This window comes from Chaetura pelagica, unplaced genomic scaffold (assembly GCF_000747805.2).
Source record: "Chaetura pelagica isolate M959 unplaced genomic scaffold, ChaPel_1.0 scaffold145, whole genome shotgun sequence".
Taxonomy (NCBI): Eukaryota; Metazoa; Chordata; class Aves; order Apodiformes; family Apodidae; genus Chaetura; species Chaetura pelagica.
The window spans coordinates 2,737,902-2,752,007 of NW_009953332.1; the positions used below are offsets into that span (position 1 = coordinate 2,737,902).

Sequence of the window (14,106 nt, forward strand, 5' to 3'; positions counted from 1 at the left end):
CCGCCCCCCCGGGCCCCCCGGCACCCCCGCCGGCCCCCCCTGCCCCCCCAGCAACACCAGCAGCCTCCCCTGCTCCCCCAGCAACACCAGCAGCCTCCCCTGCTCCCCCAGCAACACCAGCAGCCTCCCCTGCTCCCCCAGCAACACCAGCAGCTTCCCCTGGTCCCCCAGCCCCCCCTGGCACCCCACGGGCTCAGCCTGCTTCTTCCTGAGGGTCAGACTTTCTGGAGGGGCAGCAGCCGCTGAGCTAAGGAAAAGAAAAAAAAAAAGAGAGAAAAGCACAAAAGAAGAAGAAGAAAGGAATGCTGTTGCAGCTGTTCCCTAGAGGAGAGGGGGGAAGGTTCAAACTTCTGGGGCTTCACTGCATTGTTTGCCCTTTAGGGCTGCTTGTTTTCCACGGTTTGTTGGGGCATCCTCACTTCCTACAGCAGGAAAAGGCAGCGTGGCACCTTAGCTGGCTGGCTCCACTTATCCTGGAAGGCTTCATCCTGGTAGATCCCATTGAGACCTGCTCTCTCGGCTCCTCCTGCTATAGCTGCTTTCCTTATCGCTGCTTATTTAGGTGCAGTAAAGATCAAGTTGTCCTCTCTCCAAAGGAAAAAACCCAAAACACATTGTGAGTCAGTTGTTCAACCTCCAGGTTTATGAACTTTATTAGTATCCATGGATTATAATTTCCAGATGGTTCCTCTGTGCTGTGACAGAGATACAGATTTGTTTTAAGGCCCAATGATGAAACACCAATGGCTTCAGAAGGTAAAGCTTTGGGGAAGGAAAATTGCATTAAAAAGCATTTGCAGAAGTTTTGCTGCGTGGTTAAGATTGCTTCCTAGATCAGCATGAGAGTCTGTATCATATCTGTGTGTCTGCATGTCAGACTTTGGAGTAGCTCATGGTTGAGTACATAATTAAGTACAGGCTAGTAAATCCCTCAGTGGTCCATGCACCAGCTCAGTTCCACGTTCAGTAACAACACAGGGATTAAGTGAAGCCATATTTTTGTACGAGGCTAATGCTGGAGTATGTTTCACACCAGAGCAGGGGAGCAGCCTGGTCTGCATTCTTTCCTCTGTGTATGTATGTGCAAATTGAGCTGAAGTAATGGTGTTAATGGGAATTGTTCTTAGGGGTTCATTTTTTTTTATTATTTTTTTTTTTTCTGTGATCAAGACATCGTGGATTGACAGCTCTGAAAGCTGCCAAGCTTCAGACCACCTTACCCAGCAGCTCCTCTTTTCCCTTTTTGCTCTGGTTTGTGTAATTCCCTCATTTGTTGGCTTTGCTTTTCCTGTTCAGAGCTCTCACGTGAGTTTCCTTTTGGCTTTGCCCTGACCAGAATGTTGCTTGTTTTGTCACTTTCCAGACTTTAAACTTCGGGATTTCCTGATTGACAATGAGACATTCTCAGGCTTCCTCCATCATAATGTGTCCATGCCATCATCTGCAGTAGAGGAGCTACTGGATGCAGAGGTCAACCTCCAGCAGGTAAAGAGCACTTTCAACCACTAATATAACACGTTTATTGTTTGTTTAACCATACTGCCCAGATCTGCAGTGCAGGACCCCTCAGTGCTAAGCGTTGTAGAAACACAGGGAAAAATGTAATCTGTGCCTTTCACTTCTTTCTTCCCCTCAATTTACTGTCTTACTTGGTTGGAAACTGTAAAAGGACTCTGAGACCCACATGCAAATGTTTTGTTCTTCATAAGAAAATAGCTTAGTACCCTTCAGGCTAAAGTGAATTTCTTCTTTCCTTTTTTTTGTTTTTCTTTTTTACCAAAGTAAAGCATAAATTAAGTTGCTAGTGCTGTTCAAACTGTTTTACTTTGTTTAGAAACGAAAGTGGAGTGTTTGTCCCAGACCACTCAGCATGGTTTGGAAGAGGTTTTTGATGTGCTGCTCTGTCTTAGATTCCTAAGCAGTGGGAGGAGGCACGTTTTTCGGCCAGTGGCCAGCTCTTCAAGCCAGTAAACTTGTACGTTAAGCAGTACAAGAGAGTCCTGAACTCAAATGAAACTCCTGACTGCTCCCATTATTGTTTTCATAAACATCAGCAGTGGTGACTGTTCACTGGAGCCCCTGTCTTGGGATGGCTATCTGCCAGCATCCAGCTCAGAGCATGTTTTTGCCTAGCCTGGATGAATTAGTTCACCTTTTGCAGCCCTTCTAATGCTGAAGTCAGAACTGGTTGCTTCAGACTTCAAAGGAAGACCTGTGGCTCTCTTAAGGCAGTACAAAAGGTGTTGTACAAAAGGAGGAGGAAATCCATTGTGCTTCCCAATTCCAGATCAGATCTTTTCTTTGAAGTGGAGTTAATTAATAGTCCTTTCAGTTGTTGTTTTCATGTAGTTACAGATGCTGTCCCCCTTTGCACATGTTGTCCTATTCTTCAGTGAATTCCATCAAGCCATCTTTTTCAGTGCAGTTTGATTATTATTCCTGCAAGTAAAGGATATGTTTTATATAAAATAAGTGAAGTGGAAAAAACTTACCCATTTTATGTTGAAAGCTTTGTTTTGCTTTAAATTAATTTGCCTGAAAGTAAGTTGTCTGAAATTTAAGCTAGATTAAAACAGAATCATGCTACTCATGGTTCTGCAAGAATATCCAAAAGGCTTCATCAACAACAACATAGTTGTTCTACCTAAGCTGAAAAGGTGGAAATATTTTCAAAGAGGCAAAGATGCTATCTCTGACCGTATCTCATGTAACTACCATATTATATTAGTTGCATATGGCAAAGCCAGTGGAAGGAGATAAAAATACCAGCTTTTATCTATATAACGTATCTGAATGGTGATGAAGATGTAATCAGATGGCTAGTTCTGTCTTTGAGTGCTTGTAAGTTTTGTTCTTGTGCGTGGAAGTCTTGTGCTTATTCTGCCAGGACACTGGGAGTGATGTTTAGTCTTAAGGGCAGTTTGTGCCCTGGGACGGCAGGAAGAACAAATCTAAGGAGTGAGAAGAGGGCAGTGGCCCATGGGATCTGCCTTTGAGCACTTGTCTAATATACCTAACTGAGGGGCAGTGCTCACTCTTCTTTCAAGATGACTTTTTCTGAGTTGCAAAATGGACCATTTTGATTTTGTTGGAAATTTGAGGTGGAGATCTGACCTCACTACTAAGCTGCACGGTGACTACAATAATAATAGGCAATAGTTGTTTGGTCTCTGACTGTATGAGTGGGTCATAGTTTCATTCACAAGGTCATATGGAAGGTTTATTCAGAGTATGCAAACCTCACAGCCTTCCCCTGCAGTCTGTTAGTGTCCTGTTGTAGTTCAACAACCTCCCTGAGCAGCCTGTCCCAGGACTGTCACCATAACCATAAAGAAGTTTTTCCTCTTATTTAAATGGTACTTCCTGTGTTCCAGCTTGTGCTCGTTGCCCCTCGTCCTGTCACTGGGAACTACTGAAGAGTCTGGCTCCATCCTCCCTGTACCCACCCTTTAGATACTTACAGGCATTAATAAGGTCTCTCCTCAGCCTTCCCTTCTCCAGGCTAAAGAGTCCCAGCTCTCTCAGCCTTTCCTCATAAGAGATGCTCCAATCCCCCAAGTGTCTTTGTTGCTCTCTGATGGACTATCTTTAGTAGTTTTCTACTACTCTCCTCAACTTAGGAGCCCAGAACTGGACACAGTGTCCAGCATTCTGAAACCAGTGCAAATACATAAAAATGGACAAAGCCTTGTCTTGATGGGCACGTTGCTTCCTGGAGCAGGGAGGCTTAGCCTTGTGTTTCTGCAACAGTGGCAGGCATGCTCCAGGAGAGTGTGGGTTTTGGATGAAGTGTGGACCAGCAGCTGCCAGGCAGCTATCTGATCAAGCCATGGATGCTACTGTTTTCTATCATGGCCACTGAGCTATAAAACGGCTTCAAAAGCAAGGCTGGGTCCTACCCCTGTGAAAAGGCACAGAGGGACACAGATTCTGGACTGGGGCCACGTGTGACCCACTGAATGTCAGTGAGGAGTAAATGGCAATGGCCAGGGCATACACTGACTGCAACAGGTCTCCCTGCTTTGTAGAGCAGGGATAGTCTCAGGAGAGAGAATGATGTGACTTATGTCTGGCCTTTTGAGAGTCCTTAGGAGACTTAAAGTCACAGTTAGAACATACTTAGCTGTTAATGACACCATGGCTTCAGATTACCTGAAATGGATGCAGAGAATTGGCTTTGTGTGACTGTGTTTTAGTTCAGGGCATATGCAGAGCTGTTGTTCTAGGGTCATGTGCTCTGGACCTCAACAGTGTTTAGAAAGAGCAGCTTTTCTCCAGAAGAGCTTAAAATCTGATTGAAAGATGTGGACAGACACAGGGGATGGTGGGGATCGTTCATGCTCACTTTTTTGAGTGATCTTTGGTCTCTTGAATGTCATTCCAGGACTATCCCCTTTTCAGCATGGCTACAATGGTGGTAGTATTTCTGCTGGCATTAAAAAAAAAAAAGTACCTAAACTTTTTCAAAATACCAGCCTTTTTGATGTGAGATCTATCCAATTTATTTAGTTGGGTGCATCATGGAAATATCCTAATTTTAGCATATGGATGCAGACTAAAGTTAAAGGTTTGCATAAGTGTTGCATTATAAATCTATTTCCTCTCCTATCAGTTCCATCTGCTTGTTTTCTGAACATAGTGCACATTTCCCCCCCCGATTGTTGATGTCCTTTTGGTTTTGAAAGACGAGAAAATATTCAGGCTTACAAGCTTGATGCAGGAACTATTAACTCTTCTGGGATGTAGATCAATCCTCTTTAGTTGTTGCTGGAGGTTGGGCAACGCATTTTGGGTATTACAAAAGAACAGAAAGAAGAAAATAAGTGTAAAGCTGTTGTTCACTGTTTACAATAAAATTGTTCCCTCTGTCTAGCCCCAAGGCAAACAAAAAATCTTTCCAGTCGAAGACGCTGGATTTTCCTTGTGTTTATCACCTTTGTTAAGTGTGTGCTTGTTTGACATGTACCTGTTTGTTGTTCAGCAAACCTAAATCCTCTGCTGACCTTATTGAAAGAAACTAGGCCATCAGGACTGAAAGGGACTGGAGGTAATTCAGAGGGATTTTATGTATTTCTTTCATAAATGAGGTGGTTGCTTGTGGATTAGGAAACTTCATTGACAAGCAAACAATCACCTTAAGTAAAATATGCCTGTGAAAGAAGAATCTAGGATCTTGTATCTTGTTTGTTGCAGCTAGTAAGATATTTTTTTTCAGATACATTAATTATCCGCCCCAAAACACTGAACAATGTTTCTCTCAGCAGTTAAATAAGATACTTCAGAGCTAAGGGAGAAGGCAGTCCTAATACAGAACAGCACAGAAAGTGCGGCTGGGACATAAATCTAAGGAGTTTGGGACATAGGTCTTTTGCCCTTCACATAGATTCGCCAGACTTGCGTCTGGTCTCAAGCCTAGTTTTGTCTCTGTGGCTCAATTCCCAGAAGCCTGAAGATTGGGCAATGCTTGTAGCCTTTGTTGGAGGAAATGGCTGCTGTGGAGGACGGGATTGCTGCTGCTCTTTACACGTGTGTGGGGAAGTGGGGAGAGTCCTACCTTCCCCAGGACTTCTCCCACACACGAGCAGCAGGGAGATGGTTTTTTTTTGTGGAATTGAGTTTCACATGGGTTGGGGCCATGCAACTTGTAAGGAAAAGTGCCCTCTTGCTTCTATCTGGAAATGTCATGAGCTTTGTCTCAGTGATAACCAGTTGTGTGCTGCAAGAATTACCAGGCAGGAAGACTCAGCTGCTTTCCCCACTTTTACAGGTCATTGTGTCTGGTTACCGAATGCGACTGCGAGATCTCTGCATTAATTCAACGCTGTCTGAATTTCTTACAATACAAAATCAGACTGTGGCTGTGGACTCTCAGACCTCCCTTTGCACCTTGCCAAAGGAAAAACTCCATGCAACTGAACAAGTGTTCCGTGCTAACCTGAATCCTTTGAAGCCTCTTCAGGTGAGTGCACTGGTCCCATCTGTGAGAAGCTGTCATTGACACTAATGTTTTCAAGGGCTGTCAATCTAGGAACTCATCCCTGCATTTCTATAGTGAGCTGTTCATTGGTAGTGACAAAGAGAAAATATTTTCTATATCACTGGAGCATAAACAACATTCCTTCTTCATTTCATTCTCGTCCTTCTCATTGTAGCATGTTACTTGCTGATTGTAAATGTGTGTGGTCTGCAACTTCAGTTTGTCAAGAGGAAAATATTTACTCTGTATGGTAACAAACAGGCTCTTGGTTGTCCTTGTGTTTTGGTCAGATGTTGTCTTCTCTGGAATGAGCCCAAATGTTAGACTGGCCCGTGCGGAGTGCTAAAACCATCACCCTCTGCCCTTACAATGGGGCCACTGAGTGAAGAAGTTTCTGGCCAGTGGCAAGACATGACCTTTGAGCAGGTTTAATTCATACAAAGAGGAAGCAAGTTTTAAAGCCCTGTTTCAAAAATTGACCAACTGCATGTATTTTGGAACCAGGAGCTTATTGAACTTCAGGAAAATACATTATTTAGGGGGGTGAGAGGAGACTGAAGTACACTTAGCTGTTTATCTAGGAGACCCCGGTGATGCTGTGATATAGGTCAATATCTGGTAAATCACAAAAGTTAAAGGAAGTTAGTGCTGGAAGTATCAGTAGAGAGAAGATACCACAGAGCCCACTCTGTTACCCACTAAAACAAACACTGTATTGTCTGCTGTGGAAGAAATAAACACTTTGTCTGTATGAGTTTCCAGATTTGATGAGCCTTTTAGGACAGAAAGTCATGTACCACTTGCTTGGCTTTGTCCCCAGTCAAAGAGGGTCATTATCAAGTACTGGAATCATATTACTCTTCTGCGCAGTACACAGTGGTCAGTTACTGCTCTCCACAGCTCATATTCTGTTTTCCACATGTCCTCCATCTGCATTTTTTCTTTCCTGCTGGAAGAGCAAGATAATCGTAACCGTTAAGAGATGAGGTAACAGCACTAAAATTGTCCCCATAACAAAGATTGGCTGCTTGAAAAGGAATGGCTGTAAGCAGTTTATTTTGTTCAGGTAGATCTATATGCATGCATTTACATTAAATCATTTAGAGAAGCGAGAATTCTGGGGACTTAAGGGGGTGAAAATAGCCAGCAATAGCACAACTCAGCCTTGGTCTTCTGGGCCTTCCAGAGATTGTCTTTCTTCTCTCATGTATGGGATTCTCCACAATTTAGCTGACAGAAGCAGTTACTGAGTGTACCTTAGTGTTGTTACATCTATATTGCTTGGTGAAGGAAGTAAGTCATGAGCCATGCATGCCACTTGGCAACAGCAAAGCAGAGTAAGTCATTATGTGCAATGTTGGGGGACTTCCGAGAAGCTGCAGAGGAAAAAAAAGCTCAAGTCCAGAAGCCAGAAGTTCTAAACCTGCTGTGAAGGTCCACAGTTTTCCTCAGAAAAATGTCAAGGGCTGTGCTCTGGTTAAGCTGCTGTAATGCATCAGTGAATTAAATAAAAAATAACTGGCTTCCTGTGGCCAGGCAAAATGAATAAATTACTCTAGGATCATGACCAACACTTTTTAAACCTTTTGTCTTTAAAGGCTAAACAGTGCCTTGACCTGCAGTAACATCTTTGAACAAAGAAGGAACTTTCTGTTTGTGAACAAAGGAGGCTTTTGACTAATAGCTTATCATTAAAGGCACTGTGGGTCAAATATTGGATGTGCATGCTGAAGCTAGCACCAAGAGCCTAATACTAGAGTCTGAAAACCAATGCCAACAATTTTCCCAGATTTTTATTTTTAATATTTTTTTCTTATTCTCCTTAGTGGACTGCACAGCATGGTGTTTCAGTAAGTAAAAGTAAGGGCAGATAAAACAGATATAACAGTGATTCACATGGTTTTGGCTCATGTAATGTGACCTAAACTCCAGTGGTTGCAGCATTCTGTGATTTATGGAGAGGCAGGAACCTAATAAAAATTATTAGGTCAATAAAATCAGGGTGAAAAGGACTTGGAACTGTGTGCAAAAACTGTGCAAATTAAACACCACTGGCTTAAACAGTGACAGAGGAGGATTTGCCAGGGTTTGCTGAAACATGAAGGGAATGGTGCAAGACTGAGACCCCTATGTCAACACCTGCTTCTTCCAGCTTAATGTGTGTGTGCATTTGGAGCCAGGTAACTCACAAGAATCCAGAAACTGTTAGAAAATTATGGTCAGAGCACAACTTTAAAAAGTAAACTAAAGTGCAAGTATGGTGAAGTGCATGAGATCTAAATGTCACAGCATTGTTGAGGGACTTTTTTTTAAAAAAAAAAAGACAAAAAATGAAGCACTTGTCTTTACATAGGCTCATCTATTCTATCCAAAACAGCTTGAGCGTTGTGTGAAGTGGAAGAGTATAGTTAAGACAAAAAGACTTCTAATAAAAATATTGCATGAAGATTTCTAGCTCTGCCACTAATCCCTTGTAATACTTTAATTTAGTCTGCTCTGTAGGATGAGAAAGCAGAGCCAAGCACATGGAGGCATGGTGGGGACATTAAAGTGAGTCTCCTTGTTCTTTCTTATGCAAGAACCTATTTGGGGCAGGCTATTTAGATTGAAGCCCAGCAAAGTAACTGGGAGTGATCACAGGGGTGGAGGCAGAGGATCAGCGTTCCTTCTTGACTGAGTGTTTGCTCAAGTAGAAGCAAGAAGTATTTCAAAAAGTCAATGTCTTAATCTTCATTTTGTTAAGCCTTTTGGCCAAGCCAACACTTAATCCTACAGAGCACAGGACATCTGGTGCAAGCCCCTTGTGGATGCATCTTCTGGAGGTTTGCCTTGGAATATGTGTAGTCAGTGACTGTGTAGACTGTGAGGCAGGAGAAGCTGATTTGAGATCAATAACAAAACAGTACCTCTAACTGCATCCACATGAATTTCCTTGTCAGCTTTCTCCCTGGGCTAGGCTGGCAGTTGTCACAATTACACAGTTTGGGAAGGATGACAGGCACCCGTGGTTAGAAAGAGCAATGGCAATAAGTCAGAGGAGCTGGTGGTGTGGTGGGTGGGGACTGTTTTATACCACAAAAATACCAACCTGCCGGACAGCTTTTGCTCTACAAATCTCCCCAGTTTTGAAAATGATTTGGGGGGAAGGTTAAATGACAAAGACAGTTCAAATTGATCCTGTGGGATTTCGTTGCTGCCTAAGAAGGGCTTTGCCACAGTCATTTCCAGTGAGTAGGTCTGTAGTAAGTCAGAAATCTGTTGTGGCTGGTGCACTGTAGTGGTCCTTGGAGGAGTGTGGGTGAAAATCTACATGAAAATCCAACTGCTTTTTCTCCCTTTGTAATACGGGTGGTATTTTGTCATATGGTTAGCATGAACAAAGCATTGAACAGTAAGTACATTCCAGTTGAAAAATGGCTTTAGAAGAGGTCTATTAATGTACATACATGCTGCAACTAAAGTTGGCTTTCCTTGCCCTTCTTGAGAATCTTTTCACTCAAGCACAATGACATTCTGCTTTTAAGCAGCTGTACTTTGGGACTTGCACTCACAGGAAACAAAAGCAGAAGCTTAGAGAACGTGAACCGTGAATTTTCTGCTTGGTGTAAATTGCAACAGCAATGTCAAAGCAAACATGGCAGAGTGTAGACTTAGATTAGACATCAGGAATAAATTCTTCACTATGAGGGTGGTGAGACAGTGGAACAGGTTGCCCTGAGAAGTTGTGGCTGTCCCCTCCCTGGAAGTGTTCAAGGGCAGGTTGGATGGGGCTTGGAGCAACCTGGTCTAGTGGGTGGTGTCCCTGCCCATGGCAGGGGGGCTGGAATTGTATGATCTTCAAGGTCCCTTCCAACCCAAACCATTCTGTGATTCTCATTAGCAGAAACAGTACTGGCTGAATCTTGTTATGACCTCCAACCCTTCAGACTCAGGCATTCTCCAGCACATTAAAGAAAGAGTTGTCCATCCCTTCCAGCAGGAGGTAACAGGTGGACTTATTCATGGCATGTCTTGACTGTGCAGCCAACTCATCATCTCAAGTATTTGTCTCTATTTCAAGTGTTGTAGCATGCACATACCAGCACACAGAGTCCACTCTGTGCAATTTGTACCTCAAGAGTATTGTGATGATGGGTGCCCCAAAAGACATGTCTAGCTGAAGGCATGACTTGCCAGCCAGTAACACAGTAACTGTACAGGGCAGTTCAGAAATGCTAGAGATCTGGCTTTCCACAGTGTCCCTAGAAAGAACAAGTGATATTTTTTGCTGCATCTCACCAGAAAAATGAGTCATTGCCTGCCCCTCCTCAAGATGTAGCGCAGACACCAATTAGAGACAACTCTCACAGGGGGACCAATCTTACAGGAGCTACCCTGATTCTAGAGGGCTCTTATGAATGTAACAAGCAACTTTAATTAATGAGCCGCTGCAAAGATTTATTTTTTAGAAAAAAATAATTACATCCTCATCTATACAAAGAAGACTGGGCACTTGTGACTGACTTTTCTCATTGTCTCTGGATATTTCAGTTGAGAGGCTCCCTGAAGGGGCTTTAGGATGCAAAGGGTGGTGGTGGTAAAGAAAACAAAATTCCCTCTATAGCAATGGCATCATTGCAAGTTCTGGTGAAAAACCATCTTGCAGTGCTGTGAATTTATTAGGCTGAAATGTCAGGGTGGTGGAGTGTGAAAGGCTAAGTGGGTTCTCCTCACATTTCAGGGTAAGGTTTGCAAGCTCCTTGACCTAAGACTTGCACATTGGGTCAGACCAAAGTCTTGTTCAGCTCAGTGTCCCCTGAGTGCTGTTCCAGCAGTGATCCACAATGGAGACATGTGGAAGTAGGCCTGGGGCACGTATATAGTAACCTTTCCTCTATGTTATGTCCTGTTCTTCAGTAGCTCGCAACTCAGACTTTTTAAACTACTATTTGAATCTTGGGTGTTTAATAGCACTTCGTAAGCTTTCTTTTTTTCTTTAATGAATTATGCTAAGCCTTTCTCAAACCCGCATTAACTTTTGGTGCCTTCAGCATTGCATAGTATCTGCAGAATGTCTCAGTTTTTACTAAGTTGGTGTGCAGTAGTGCTTTTGATTGTTGTAGACTGATGTCTTCACTGGAAGACCTCTAGTCCTGTATGATGAGGCACTGTGACCCTGTTCCCATTCTTATCCTACTTGTAATTCTACAGATCTCTGTCATAACCTCTATTTGTCATTATAAGTTCCTACCTGTGGCTTATTTTTCTTCCATCTGATGCCATTCTTACTCTGAATTATACTTGTTGCCTCCTTTTGTACTTCTCTTCCTTCAGAGTTGGAAGATGCAAAATTGCATCTTGAGAACTGGGATTGCACAGTGGATTTATACTGATGTTGATCTATCTTATTACTGTAAGAGCTCCCTTTCTGAGTGGCACTAGCTAGTTCAGAGCCATCAAAGGGTATTTTAAGGTAGAACTGTCTTCTCGTTATGTACTTTTCTTTTGCAGCACTAAATTTCGCCTGGCACTTTGTAACAGAGCGTCAGCATGAGGTCCTTCTCTAACCCCTTGCAATTGACTTTTTATTTTTCACTGTTCTGAACCAATTAGTATCATAAGAAAACTCTTTGCCCACTTTGTCCCTGAGTTGCCTCTGAATACAGTGAACACCAGAAGTCTGTGGTAAAGCTTAATGAGATACATGGAGCTGAACAAGCACGTCTACTGTTATGTGTGAACCTAGGACTTTCTACCTCATCTTGTGGCTGAAGTGGTAGTGCAGCTGTGTAGCTTTAATATTTGCTGACTATTTTTCTTTAAATATGTCTTGAAGGTCTTAGCCTGTGTAGAGTCTGAATTGCTTGTCTTTTAGCCCTAATGACATGCTTTGATTTATCCAAACCTTAAGGACTGTGTTTAGTAGAAATCCATAGAGGTTATAGAGACCCTCCCTGAATTTGCAACTGACTTCAGTGCAGGCACTAACTGTGCGCTCAGAAAAGTTAGCTGGGTCTTAAATGCACTGACAGATGGGTGTAACAGTGCCCATTTACACCCGCTGGCACTGAGCAGGTCTTATCACCCTCCAGCAAATCAACTAGAACATGTGAAAGTCTCCAGACTTTGCTTCCAGAAATTACCCCAGGAAAGATGTGAAAACGAAAAGCTTCAGTCAAAAAGGTGTGTTAAAATCAAGGGCCTTGGCTGCTCCTCTGTGTATACAATGCTGTAACTTTTGCATGCCTTCAGATGCTGCAATGTGTAGTTGTTAATGTGAAATCTTAGGAAAGTATTTTAAATTTTACTCCCTCGAAAGAAGTGTCCAAATGTTTCTCGTGCAAGATAATCCAGATATGTGAACAGAAGGGAAAAAGAACCCAACAAACCAAAACCCAGACTCACCAGTCACATGTAGAACTGGAAACAAGTTGTTTTCAGTGTGAGTCCCTGCCTAGACCAAGTAGTTTTCTGAAAGCTGTTCCTTCGTTTCTGGAAACTTGTCAGTGTTTCTCTTCTGATGATGGAAAAAGTCAGCTGTTTCATGGGAGCTGGTTGTTCTGAAATACAGCCTGGGTTTAGATAAAAGTGATGAAGATTATGTACACTCCAGCAGGATTTCTCTGTATCTGAGCTGGTATCTGTGGAGTCCCACTGAGAACTTGTGTCTACCACCTGGTCTTTTCCTCCCTTGTGTAGACCTGGTATCCCCTTCTTAGAACTGGCTTGTAGGATTTCAGGTCTGTCCATGTGTGGTGCTTGGTTTGTGACCTGAAATGCTAGCCATCCTTTGCACTATAATTGTACGTGCATGTGTTTAACATTATACTGGAATGGTTCTGGTTATGACATCTGCATAGCTACTCTGTGAGGATGGAAAGAGGTGTCCTCCTTGGATTGTGGGGGGCTGAAGTCCAGGGAATTTTAAGCTCAGGGTTGTACAGAAAGCCAGCTGTGTCTTCCCCATCAAGCACTTTGCCACGTGAACAGTCTTTGCTACCCTTCTTTACCAGAATGTTTACCACAGTTCAGTTTCTTTGCTTGTGCCTTGCAGTGACTTCAGTTTCCTTTTCTCTTTCATGCAGAGACACATCTCTTTCAATTCCTCCCTGCGTGATCTGTCAGAAACTGTGGAAGCTTTTCGAGAGAGCCTTGGGAAGCTTGTTAAAGAGGTAAGGAGCACCTTTGTGTTGGGAAAACACATCACCGTGGTTGCTGCCTTAGCCTGCAATTGAGTACAAAAAGCACGAGTCGCCCTGGTGCAACTCAAAGTCAAATCAGTCCCTGCCTTGTTTTGAAACTTCTCCCTGTCCTACAGGCGCTCTCCCTGTCAGCAGAGGCAGCACACACCTTGCAATTCCAAGTTACAAACACCGCAGGAGTTTATCAGATGTGTGGCTGAAGACTGAGTCCTTATGAGCGGGTCAGGAATTCATGGCACAGCTGTGGGGCTCGCAGTGTGTCTGCTGCCGAGCAGGGCTCTGCAAACCGCGCGTGGGGGTTTTGCCCCCTTTGCCGCTTTCTCACTCGGTTGCCAACCCTGCCAGGGTTTCTAACTTGCTGGTATCTGCTGGTCTCTGGGTGTGGTGAGGGTATGGCATGTGAAAGATACATTGTGGGTGTTCTAAATGAGTAGCTATAGGCTACTGTTAGGTCTCTGTCTAACTAGCTTTTTTGGGGCAGAGATTGTTTTCCCATCTTTCTGGGGCACTCGGTGCAAGAGCATCACAGCACTGGCTGAGGGAGGCTCTGGCAAAACATAAATAGCTTTTTGCAGAGGCAAAGTGACATTATAGAGACTTCAAGTATTTGTTTTTGCAGGTTAAGGGGGAAAAAAAAAAAAAAAAAAAAAGCCCTGCATGCCTCGCATGAGTCAAAATCCCAAAACTGGGGTGTTGTTTTTGAGCCAGAAACTTATCTGAGCTGCTTTATGGCTGGTTCTGCCTTTGAAGTGCTGCTACCAGGCAAAAAAAACACCCAAAAAAACAACGCAAAAACATTCTCTGCCTGAAGGAGAGATCACAACCGTCTAAACCAAACAATGCCACCGCCTCCTCCTCCCTCCTCCCCTTTTGCTTCGCCTTCCGCCTTTGCGAGAGAGCTGGGAGCCGTGACCGGCAGTAACCCCTGCGCGGGTCACTCCGGGTCAG

At 43.5% G+C, this 14,106-nt stretch overlaps 1 protein-coding gene across 1 annotated transcript in view; it reads left to right on the forward strand.

Annotated features, from left to right (window-relative positions):
- ABCA1 (ATP-binding cassette, sub-family A (ABC1), member 1) overlaps nt 1-14,106 on the forward strand; it is a 76,970-nt gene that overhangs the window by 28,630 nt on the left and 34,234 nt on the right. Inside the window, exons 5-7 of the mRNA XM_009998173.1 lie at nt 1,364-1,485; nt 5,768-5,959; nt 13,042-13,128. Of these exons, the coding sequence (XP_009996475.1) occupies nt 1,364-1,485; nt 5,768-5,959; nt 13,042-13,128 (401 nt within the window). The remainder of the gene's footprint in view (nt 1-1,363; nt 1,486-5,767; nt 5,960-13,041; nt 13,129-14,106) is intronic.